Raw genomic sequence first — 12,446 nt, 5'->3', positions numbered from 1 at the left:
CCATTTACTAATGAAAGAATGTCAAAGTTAAGTAGCAAATGCCTATGTAACTGGGTGTTTTGTGTATGTATTGCATAATGTATACCCAAATATTTATATTCTATATTTAAATTTGCTCTAGTATTAGTTTTTTCCCTTTTTCGCATGGTAAAGGATAAGTGGTGAAACAACACAGTTGTTTTCACAGAGACTTTGAGATAACTGAAGGTCAAAATGAAAGAAAAGTGAAGAAAACAGCCAAGGCATGTTAAAACACGAATCTAGTCAGAGCAGAGAGCAATCCGTTCTGATTTCTTCTTATGTTTAGTATCAGGTTTTGCGTAAGGCTAAGAAATCTATCCAGAAGCTGGAGCAAACCTTGGGTTCTTTGTTGAAGATGAAAGGTAACTGTATGCAAGTATTTGCCTTGGACAGAGTGCCTGGACTTGTTTTTTTATTTGTTTGTTATATAGAAACAAATAGGTACGCGGCCAAAGCCATTAAGGCATTAGAGCCAACTGTGGCTCTCATAAGCAAGGGGTAGTGAAAAGTCTATCGACCAACTGAGTGCTGCACCTCAGAAGGCCCAGCATTTAAAATGAGCGGTCTCCTCCTAACCCACGTCCTTGGATAGCCCCTAAAAGTCCGTCAGTTGTTGCTACTCCTTCCCCAGCCTGGGTAAAGGAAGGAGGGGAGTAATTCCTGCTATCCCATGGTGGCAGGCAGGTCAGGCAGAGTGCCCGTGTCACCCTGCTGCTGCTCACCCCCAGCAAGTGTGGGGCTGGCGTGGGTGCCCTGGCTTCATGCTTGGGCTCCCCCTGAGAGGCTGCAGGAGCACGTGTGTTCCCCTCAGCCACGGTGACATGGCACAGTGTGAGCCACAGCCATCACAAGCACTCGGCGCTGCAAGTTGAGCACAGCCAGAGCTTTAAACTTCAGAACAGCAGGCTCTGGTGCGAGGTAAAGGAGGACCGGGAAGCTGTTGAGGGTTTCCTAGTGTAGGAAGTGGAAGCCTCCTGTTAAGAATTTACTCCAATAGAAATGCATAAAGAGAGATGCTATGATTCTATTTTCTTTCAGCGCAATGGATTGAATTCATGCCCCCCACCCGACTGCCTGTGACACCACGTGTCACACCGGTCTAGCGTGTGCTGTCAGCGGTTGAGGCGGCTCCTGCCACCAGGCTTCACCCCCTCACCAGCCTGCCTTCTGTTCACTGGTGCTGGCCACTGCCTCCAGTGACAGCAAGCAGGACTAGGGGCTGATGGGTAGAGACTTCACATCTATTTTTATGTCCCTTGAAATGTTCAAATTACTGCCAGATCAAAAAAGAAAAAACACCATTGCTATTCATGCAAGTTGAGTCTCCAATAATTTGCATCAAATAGAAGTCCCAGTGCTTAAAACGAGCAGTCTTCTGCAAACCCACATCCTTGGATAGCCCACAGAAATCAGTCATAGGTAGAAAGAATAGTTTGACAGAGCAAAGTTGAAGGGATCACAAATGAAAAGCTCTGATTTATGATGAACCGGTTGTTGAAATTATTCTGTCTGATTGGGGCTCGGGGTGAGAGGGAAGCCAAAAGTGCCACTGGTGTGACAGTAACCTTTCTGCTGACAGCAGAGCCCTTCAGTCTGGAGGATGGGAACCCATCCAGCTTGGAGGAAGTCAGGGAGGAGTATGTCAAGAAACACTTCAGTAGTGACAGGTAAGGGCTTATGCCAGTCAAGAAAGGATGATAATATTTTGCACTTGCTTCCACCCCAGCATTGCTGAACCTCTTTGTCATTGTTACTGAATTTCCAAGCAGAGGCTGTTCCTCGTGAGGAAAAGATGAAGAGATTTCACCTGGAGCCCTGTCGTCCCATACAGCGCACGCACGCTCTAAGCATGTTTGACCTCATTCCCAGTCAGCGCTTGGATTTCCTTCCCCTTCTGTCTAGCTGATCTCCGCCAAGGACTTCTGATCCACCTGCAGTGCAAAAGGAAGAGCAGAAAGCTGGCTTGGGAAGAATGGCCCTTGACTCTGGAGGGACCATGACAAGGGCCTTATTAATCCAGTTAGAAAGTTTTTCATGTGTTGTTGCTTTTTTTCTTTGTGTGCTTTCCAGCACTGCATCGGCCTCAGAAGCTGTGAGTGAGAGTGACTCTGCCATCTGGTATTTGGTTCAAGAATGTGAAAAACAAACAATGGAAGAGGATAAAAAGCCAGAAATTATCCAATCTCCAGATACTTCATCCACAGGTCTGGTGGAATTTGAACGGTAGGTGCACACCATGTTGCCTTCAGTTTTTTAACTTGTTTGCATTAACAGCAGGCACTGTCATTCATTCATCTGCCTTGCAGAAGCCTTGTGCCACCACTGTTGGCACTGCTGATGATGAAGCTGAGCACCTCCCAAGTCCCTTCCCTGTGACTTGGATTTGAATAGACTCCCAGCAGAGTCCCCACCTCTCCAGGCCTTGGAAAATCCCTGAGGATTTTCCACCCGTCCTCAAGAAAGAAAAAAAATTGCTTTCAAGTGTGTCAGTGCCTGTGTGTGTGGCTATGCTTTACCACTGTCTGTGTGGCTTGCAGAGTAAGATGCAACATAACCTGCTAACAGCAGGGGTTTAACAGGCCAGCTCAGATGGAGTAGGAGGTTATTCATCCAGAATGGTTTGTGCAGGTGCGTATCCTTGTGTGTTTGTGGTATAGTACAGGCATCAAGTTGGATCCCTGCAGTGGGGCTAGTTTTTAGGAATCTAGGAATTGTTGCACCAAGAATCATTCATAAGAGTCTAGTTGTGTGTGTTCTGGGGAGGAGCAGGAACTAGAGGCGGGCAGATACTTTACCCCACAGTGATACTCATTTTGCCTCTAATTACATTGTTGTGAGAGGCTTGAACACCATTGCCCCTTCTGGAAATAGACCCTTTTCTTCTGGCAGGGAGTATTTTTTTTATGGGGTCAGAGTAGGGTGAGGCTGGATGCGACCGGGGAAGATCATGCAGCCCTCGAATAGCAGTGGTCAGAAAGCACTCCTCAAAATACCTGCTACACAGCAGGGGAAGGTGGGGAACCCAAACACTTACGTGTGCGACACTTAAAGTTAGTGGGTACAAGTGTGTAACGCCTTTTAGGATCAGCTTCTAAGTGCCTGATGCAGGACCTAAAAATCAAAGACCACTGTTCTCACATCAGTCGTCCATGTATCTTAGTTTGGGGTTTTAATGGTAAAATTACTGGTTTTTTCAAAGTTAGACTGAATCTGTTCATCACATTCTTCACCTTGCTGTCAGACAGTGCTAGGGGGTGCTTAGAGGTCATGGATGCTTTTCCAAAAGGATAAATGATCATTTCCTTGTAAAGATTGGAGAAACAGATGGGTGTCTGATCTGTCCTATAACATCGAGCAGAGTCTATTCACCCCAACTATCCTAGAGTTAAGAATATGCAGTACAAGAGAATTCACAGCTGCGAGTGGCATCCTCTTCCACAGCATCACCACCATAAGCAAAGACTTCTGCCATTCCTTCTTTTTTACTTTGTACTGGTCGTTATTTATAAGATTTCTCCTCAGTTTACTTTTTTCGTCAAAATGCAACTGCAGCGGTGCCAGTAGATGGCAGCAGCATCCTGCTACTGTCCCTGCTTTTTCTCCTGTGAGAATCAGAGGTAGTTGTAGGAAGGTATCGTTTACAAGACCTTGAAATCAATGTGCTGAATCAAGATTTTCTGGGGGAGGTAAGCTCTACTTCATGAAAGACTGCACGACAAAGCTGTAAACACCTAACTTTTCCCTTCTTCACTTGACAAGGTAGAACAGGGCCTGTGTTGTGTGGACTCTGGCACTTAGCCTACAGTCTGGTGCGGATTGCCCTTGGTTCATAGTTAATTCTTCACAAAAATGATCTTTTATAACAGGCGTAAAACATTAAGACTCTTCAGACAAGAAAAGAGCAGCCTTTTGATGATCATCTAGTCACATTATTTGGGCAGCATCACAAATGCTTTGAGCTTCAATGGACTGGTATTTTTTTTCCACGTCCAGCAGCAGGAGCAGCATTGCTAGGTATGCACAGCGCTCTCTGCAGTGCAAAATGTGATCGTCTCCTTCCAGCTGGGAAGGAAAAAGTTGAGTCATGGTTCAAGCTTAATTTCTGTAGCAAATCAATCTAATGGTGGATCATATTCTTCTGTTTGAGAAAATCCAGATCCTTTGATTGGAGCAGGACATCCTTATTGAGCGCAATACCTTACATGAGAGCACTTATTTCCTTTCCAGTATTTTGTCTGCACCGATGGTGGAAAATACTCCAGAGTATGGAAACTGGAGTTTAAACATGCAGAATTACGTTAAGAACTTCAATATTGGTTTGCTGTAACAAATATTTTTTAAAAAAAAATAAGACTGAACTCTTTTGAGTTACTTTCTTATGCAATAGTGTTCAATTAGGAAATGTACTCATTTGGGACATCTTCCAAATTTAGTAACAATGTCTGCTGTTTATAGAACTCCTGATTTGTACTCCTTTGATCTTGTTATTTTCATCTGAGAAGTTCTAAGCATTAAATTAACATAACATAATCTTCAGTGACAATTTCCAAAGTAGACATTATTGCTCCTGGTTCACTGTGCCACACAGTGCTAACAGAATAAGTGGACTCATTCTAAGATTTGGTCACCAGATTGAAATTACAACACTTACATTCCATTACCAGTTTCACTACAGACTGCATAGAAGTCAGGGATGCATTTCCTCGGGTGTAAAATGGAGAAAATTGAGCTCCCGTGCTTATTTAAGTCAGAGCATCCAGGCCTGGGGTAGTCTCTGTCTGCATGTGTAGTACCTAATATGTCAGGATATGACCTCAGCCAAAGCTTTTAAGGGTAGTGCAATGCCAGTAAAAGTGTAAAAAAGTGAATTCCAGTGTGAAAGCCTCTGGATACAAAGGCAAGTAACAACATTTATTAAATGCCTGTGCAAGAAGTACAGCCTGAAGCTTCTGTTGGGAGGCAGTCCTGCTGAGGCTGAGGCTGGAGCCTGCCTTTTGCGGATGAAATCTTGGCAGAGTTGCTGAAATCTTCACAGTGTTGGGCGACCTTCAGTAATTGTACAGAGTCTTAAAGGGGGGGAGTCAGTGAAGCAGTTGTGAATTCGAGCTAGTCCCCAATCTCCTGCTGCTTTACAGTAAACGGCTGCCTCATAGCCTGCTCTTAAGAGATGCTCCCTTTCCTTTCCTTACAGATACCTGTATTTTTATAAGCACACAGTGGACCTGCTGATAGAGCATGGAATGGTTAGCACTGACAAGGTACCTCTTCCTGAGGTCTCCATGGCTATTTCCCACCTCTGGCAAGAGCTTTCTGAAGAAAGTAGAGACAGCATCTTGCAGTACTGTAGCCAGAGAGATTTCCTCATGGATCCTAAGGCTGTTTGCCAAGAGCCTCCATGCCCTGAAGGTAGCGTGAGGGACAGCCAAGGTAACAGTGAGGAAACCAGTGGTTCCTCAGTCTCCGCACCAGAGGAAGTAAGTGCTCAGTAACATACATTATCTACCTCTGAAACTCTGAGCCTTCAGATGCTAATTAGCTCTGAGTTACAGTAGTTGTAATTAAGCTTTCCCAGGGCCACTCAATGCCTAAGTGGAGGCAATGAGCAGTCTTTGAGTAAATGGCTGCACCAAATTCTCTCTTGGTGTGATACACAGCAAGCTGTAGGAGTGCAGTAGTAGGAATTCTGCCAGTCTCCACCGACCTGTAGAGCTTCTGGGCTAAGTAACAGTTAAATTTGCTCTAACTTGTCCCAGGAGGAGGGAACAAGAACAAGAATCACACAGTTACTGTGCTCTGCAAACTCTCCCAAGGAGCACAGATGATCTAAATCCAGAATGAATAGGCAGTTTGCCAAGGCCTGCTGTGTTTTGGGCTGGGTATTGTTAGTTTGTTTGTTTTTTACATCAAAGCAGTTGGTAGCAAAGAGAAAGTGTTTGTAGACCAGTTCCAGTGGTACAGGTCTAATTGCTACCTATGCCTGGGCAGAGTCAAGAAATCAATGACTGAGTAGACATGTGAAAAAGAGACGAAGTAACAGCCAACTCCTCGTAAACTGTTCCTGGAGCACTGATTACTTAAGCAACTAGCTGCTCAAAGACGTGTGTAATATTATCAGCTGCGAGGCAGAGACAGGTGGACATTGACAAGTTCTTTTTGAGTTGCGGGACACAACTCATATTGGTTACCTCCTTAGGAAATGTTGTAAGCATGTTGCATGTGCAGTACTTTCTGGCACGGAAAATGTGTGAACTGCAGTATGGAGAGTGAGCTAATGACCTCATCGATCTGTGACGGGGAGCATCTAAACTCCTTTGTAAGCCAGGCTGCATACTGGAATCAGATTTGGGAAGACTGGCTGGTACAGCTGAGATCTCCAGCCATAAGCAGCAGACCATAGTAAATCTCTAAGCACTGATGCAATTCATATTTCTACTGATTTTTTGGGAGTTATAATGTTAAGTTTTAACAGTTAAGGCTTAACAGTTATTCCTCATTGTTGCTGTCTCCACAAAACCCTCTTGTTTTACTGTAGCTATAAATGTGGAAAGAAATGAAAGATATCATGCTTTTAAAGACTTACTTATTAAAAGTCATGCCCTAGGTAAGACTTTTAGGTGGCTGGATATGTTGACATCTGAAGTGTTTTCACTGATAGGTAATGTTTGAAGATGCGCTTGATGTTGCTGCCGATTTCCTTGAAGGAAGTGAGACTCAGGGAATGTCTAGCCAGAGGTAAATTACAAACTCACCCCTTTTGCTAGACAGAGTAAGTTAATACCCCACTGTCAGTACTCCACAGCAAGTTTTCTGTGGAGTGAGGCAATAGCCTAACTTCCTTTTCTGTGCCAAGGTTTTAGTAAATAGAATAGCAGCATCCAGCAATTGTGCTCACAATAATACTGTCTCTTAAGATGCAAAAATTAAATGATTAATAGGCATTTATGTCAGAATCAGTAAGAAACACTCATTAAGAGCACCCTGTAATTTCAGGATAACTGGAGTCCTTCTGATTTTCTTCATGACTACATAGCTTTCCATCTTTTCAGATTACAATATTTGTAATGTGTTACTTTTCTCTCTCTCACTTACTAAGTCTATGAGGACCGTAACTCATTCCCTAGATAAGTCAGCTAATCATAAACTGTACTCACATTTAATGAGACAAAAATTACCATTTTTTAGCATTGTCTCCCTTACCTCCTATTCAATCACAGGGAGGTGATCAAACTAAAGTGTGGTTGACCTGAACAGTAACATCAAAGAAATGCAAGACCTGTTTAATAATAACATTTATTTCCTCTGCAGGTCAGACAAGTTATCTAAAAGAGAACATGTCAGATACAAAGCTGGCACTGCCTTTGAATTTTCCCAGTAGACCAAAGAAAGAAAAGGGTTGCTTTCCTCAAGAGGAAAATCACATTATGACTCATCTTTTATGCATTCTTGCTACTTAGTCTTCATTAGGATTGTTTCTCTCTGCAAATAGTGGTTTTAATCTGTTTTTTTTAAATCCGATTTTCTACTTATTTTTCCATATTTAGCGAGTTCTTTAGTGTGAATCTCTTTTTGTCTTTCACCACCATTTCACCTTGCACTTCCAGAACAGAATGAATGGAAATAAGATTGTTTTGGCTGTTGATCAGAATATGCTTGAATACGTAATAAAGCTTAACAAATCTGTATCCATTAAATAACATTTATTAGGTCAGAATTGTTGTTTGCTTTTAAAATAAGATTAAGTACTCATCAATACTGCAATGTATTGCCATCATCTTTGCAATCTGTTTTAGATCCCAAATTAGATTAGTATTTCAATAGCCAACATTTATCCTGTTCCCTTCCTTCCCTGTCACTCTATGCCTTGGAATTCTGGACAGAGGCATGATGGCAGAACTTTATAAAATCTCAGGGAAAATATAAAGGTGAGGTCTGGAATGAATATCTTACCTTTTTGACAAAGTTACCTGTTTCCTGACTACAAACATGCCAGTTTCATTTTATGACGACATGTTACTGCATTCACTCAAAAACTTTGCAAAAGAAGTCAAAGCTGTTCCTCTGAACAACCCTACAAAATACACTGCCAAATACCCATTGCTGCTCTCTTGTAATGGGTATATACTTTCCCCCAAAACAGCATTACCATAGCTGTCATGTAGCACTGGATCTCTTTGTTGTGATGCTGCTTTCCTGTTTTGCTGTTCTCTGTTTTTACGTATTTTCCTTGCATTTGTTAGACAGTCTCTCATCGATATGTCCACCTCCACTTCTCCCTGTCTTGCTTGGCTATTGTCTTTGATAGGAGAGCCATCTTGAAAGCAGTTTGAATCTTTTCTAATTCATAAGTAAAATGTGGAGGACAGAAAGTGAGTAGGAGGAGAAATGAGAGAACAGGAAATTAAATACAATATTTGGTTCCATTTTCAGTTCAGAATTTGCAAGCTGCACTTCTGAAAATCCAGAGGATCACCACAGACTCTATCTGCAGATCACTGACTTCCTAAAAAGCCTCTTCTTTGCTAATACCCAGTTTTGCCAGGTAAGCTTTGCCAAAGGATTCATTGCAGAAGGAGCAATGTATTTCTGTCATTGTCAGAAAGGGATTTCTGTTTTCTGTGCTTCTGATCCAATTGTCCAGAATAAGAACTTGGGTTTCATTAGTTCAGATGTGATGTTCTAAAAACATCAGTAGCCTTTGTGAGAGGCAAAGCACGAGGGGTTATTATTGCTTAGAATATTATTCAAAATTACAAATTACATGGGGAATTGGGATTCGTTTTATCAAAAGTTCCTCGTGGAAAAGCTTGAGTGATCTCGTCTGAGCAGGCCATGCTCACTTCGCAGTTCTCCATTAAATCCCAGCCACTTCATTCTCAGCTCGGTAGGAGTTACCTTCTGCTTGTCTGCGTGCCCGATGCCTTACCCTGAGCCCTCTGGCAGGCCTTGGGAATAGGGTATTTTTGTTCTTGAAAAAGCTGATAAACAGCTGCTGAGCTGCCTCATAACCTCAGCCTCGTGTTGCAGGTTTGCTGAGCCAGAAGTCATGGTGCTTGGAGTTTTCTTCCTTCCCTTCTTACCCTCCTGCCAAGGAGGTGGCTCAGAGCTGGCAGGTGGGCAGAGGACTGACCCACAGCCAGAACATGCTTGTTTGGGCTCAGAGTCAATTGTGCTTTCACAGTAGCCGCTATTTTGCTATTTTCTACCACCTAGCTTCCACCTAGTCTCTGTTACTTGAGCAGATAAAGGAGTGTTTGTGATGAGGGGTAATGGGGACAGAAAACAAAGCAGAAACCATTGTTGTGCCACTATCTGGATCTATCACAGTGACCTCAGGGAGACAATGGTGCTAGAGGAGGTGCAAAGAATTGCAGGAGGCACAGCAAAAGGCATTAAATGGGAGCTACTAGAGTAGGACCTCCAAAAAAGACTGAGAGGTACTGTGAGAAGTTTTTGATCCTAAGTGGTGTGGATTTGGTACACAGAATGATTAGTTGTTGTGTCCAACACCAGAAGAACTGGAAAGCACTCAATGAAATAAACATACAACATGTTAAAAAATACTTGCACGTGCAAATTACCAGATTTAACTCCTGGAGCATTAATCCATTGACAATTACTAAATCTAAAGGTCCAGATACAATTTCCAGCTCAGAAGGTCCTCACAGCAGAGTTTGCCGTAACATGGGAGCATGTATTGCAGAACAGAGCACACTGCATCACAGTTCTTGCACTTTTTGTCTAAACATCCACTCCTGGCCATTGTCAGAAACCAGACACTGATCTACACAGACCTTTGGTCTGTGAATAGCCCTGTTCTGCATAAGGGCAGAGCTCTTCCTGGATTTATGTAAACGACCGTGAACTGAGCTCGCCTAGAAAGGTAGAAAAGCTTTAGGAGAGATAAGATACTTTTCTGATTTAAAATTGGTTTTGTGAATGTCATGCCTGGCAGCATTAGGTGGCCCCATTTTGTCCTTCTGCTTGGTGCTGCATTGTTATACGTGAGCCCGAGCCCATCTCACAGCTCCCAGATGGGGTAGTGTGAGTAGTGATGTCTCTTTCAAGCTTTAGAGAGAGGCATTTGAAATAAGACTAGGAGAATGGGAGTAGTGGGAAGACTGGCAACAAAAGAAGCTGTAGTACTGCAGATTGGCAGTTGACTGAGCTCTGTGCATCCACAAAAAAATAAAAAGCTGCACAAGCTTCTTTTATGCAGGAACTTTGAGTTGTCTGTGATAAGACAATAAAAAGAGGGTTTGAGCAGAAATCATCCAGAGTAGAGAGTACCGATAATGTGAAAGTCACAATCTGTTTTGATTTAGATAACTGCAGTGCAGCACGTTTAAAGAGTCCTGCCAAGAGAAAAAAAGAAAAAAAAAAAGACAAGAATTTTTTGTTTTGGGAGCAGAAATTTAACTCCATCTCAAAGCAAACAGACTGAGGCAGTTATGGAAGTGGTTGCAGAGCGGGAGTAGGAAACATTCCAGCTAGCTTGAAACACACCAGCTCAGGCAGCAGCAGAGAGCTCACTGTAGGCTACGTACCTTACCCCAGAAATTGGGCTACACAGTGTTGGTGACTCCAGGACCTAACAGGGAAAGGAGCCCTTCCTGCCTACCTTAGGGGTGTGACTGAACCCCTGCAGACCATTCCCCTTCCCCTGTTGTGGTGCCTGTGCTGGTGCTACACTAGGCCAGCAGTTCAGCCAGTGCTGGGGTAAATTATCCCAAGGATAAAGCGACGTCCTGGCACACTGAGCACACACCAGGGTAGAAGATGTGGAGGTGGGTAGCAGGAACCGTGCCAAAGCGAGGCACGCGATGTGCACTCGACTGAAATACGAAAGGCAGTCTGTGGTCTCCTTTCCTTTTATCTGCAGAGCTGATGAGGTGACGGGTTTTATTGCTGGTCATGACACGGTGATGCTATGATGGATATGCCATTTCTGGCATTTCTATCCAAGTACAAACTGCTCTTGCCAGATCGTGTCCATCCACCGTTCTGTAGTCACTGATCCGCCGAGTGCAGCTCGTCATGAGCCACTGCCCTGGCTCACAAAGCTGCCAAGGGCATGCACCCCACTGGTATAAAATGTTTGAAAAAGACTCGCACAAGAGGAGGGAGGAAATAATTTGGATGAGGAAAGGGAGGACTCTTAGAAGAATAGTGACGCAAAAAATGAGAACAGGAGCGTGCTTCCATGGTACATGGTAGAGGAATATCTCTGAGCAAGAGATTAGTTTAGCAGTCTCGTTGTTTTTCAAGAACTTTTGTCTTAAGGTCACATCGTGAGAGGTGCTTATCAACAAAAGCAATAAAGAAATAATTTAGATTGAGGTCAAAAGCTTTTCCAATACCTAAGTGAAAGTCGTCAGTGGTGGTTTTTTTCTAAACAGCACTGAGCACCTTTGCATCTTCAAATGCGCACTTTCTTTTAAAATTATGGATTTTAGATTAATCACTTGACAAGCAAGTGGGATTTAGTGCTCCTTAAGCTATGCATTTTTTTAAGCAGCACCTATTTTTAAAAGCAATGTTGCCCTAAAGAGCCTTCCATCAATGCAGAAGGTGGACTAGATGAACACTTTTAGCTCCTAGACTTTGATTTCTCAAGAGCCACTTATTCTCTGTAAGCTGATGGAAGAGAAAACTATTTCCTTCTGTTGCCAAAAGAGCAGCAAAGCCTGAAGTCAGTAGAAGTTAAGGGCTCAAGGAAGCTGTTTTATCTTCAGAGACTGTTATGTGACCCGCTTGCCACCGCAGTCAGTAACACCTGTCTCGATGATGTAAATAGACACAGGGTGGAGCCCTGTGATATTAGAAATATATTGGTTGAGAATTTGAGCCATCAGGCACCTCAGGCACTTGACAAGTGCTGGGTGCTGATTCAGAGAGGAAGGAGAGCTCATGGCACGTTAACTGACACATGTCAGCACTTGACCAACCCACTGGATATTTGAAACACAATCAACTCCTGTGGTTTTTAATCCTGCTTGACTTTGATGGGCCTTTCAGGAAGAAGATCTTCAGTTCGATTATGTGACTGTGATGCTGAGGTGCACTGAGACCTTCGACGATGAAGATTTCTAAACAGTATCTCTGTTTGCTAACGTTTTGCCCAGCGTTTCTGGGTACACATGTCAAGAAATTACACCTCTTTCGGTGAAGCACCCCTCTGAGCAGAGTGTGGAGACAGTGTTAAAGTGGTTTGTTACTGTTGACTTCCTGTTCCCTTATCAGAGCTTCTTGATACATCAGTTGAGTAATTTATACCTTTATAAGTTCCAGGTTTTATGTATTTATAAAATCTTAAGAAATACTTTTGTCTCTTGGTTTTTAATGTTTAACCTCACTTCATAAGTCGACTGAGGTATGTACATTTACGTGACCTTGCCTAGCATAAGCTGTGGAAGGAGCTGCAGAGA

General features: G+C 43.1%; 1 protein-coding gene across 1 annotated transcript; it reads left to right on the top strand.

Moving 5' to 3' along the window:
- The first annotated feature begins 298 nt into the window (after positions 1-298).
- On the top strand, positions 299-12,111 carry STRA8 (stimulated by retinoic acid 8). The gene is made up of 7 exons (XM_009867531.1): positions 299-383; positions 1,604-1,688; positions 2,092-2,244; positions 5,213-5,495; positions 6,677-6,753; positions 8,449-8,560; positions 12,037-12,111. Exons 1-7 carry the CDS (start codon positions 377-379, stop codon positions 12,109-12,111), a joined length of 792 nt encoding a protein of 263 aa, XP_009865833.1. The 5' UTR covers positions 299-376.
- The last annotated feature ends 335 nt before the right edge of the window (positions 12,112-12,446 follow it).

The sequence above is a fragment of the Apaloderma vittatum genome, unplaced genomic scaffold (genome assembly GCF_000703405.1).
Source record: "Apaloderma vittatum isolate BGI_N311 unplaced genomic scaffold, ASM70340v1 scaffold15814, whole genome shotgun sequence".
NCBI lineage: Eukaryota > Metazoa > Chordata > Aves > Trogoniformes > Trogonidae > Apaloderma > Apaloderma vittatum.
The sequence above is the reverse complement of the archived record's forward strand: the minus strand, read 5'-3'. Positions and strand labels throughout refer to the sequence as shown.

Coding starts and splice junctions, on each gene's coding strand:
- STRA8 (XM_009867531.1), top strand. Junction 2,245..5,212: donor GGTCTGGTGGAATTTGAACG/GTAGGTGCACAC, acceptor CTTTCCTTACAG/ATACCTGTATTTTTATAAGC. Junction 8,561..12,036: donor CTAATACCCAGTTTTGCCAG/GTAAGCTTTGCC, acceptor TGGGCCTTTCAG/GAAGAAGATCTTCAGTTCGA.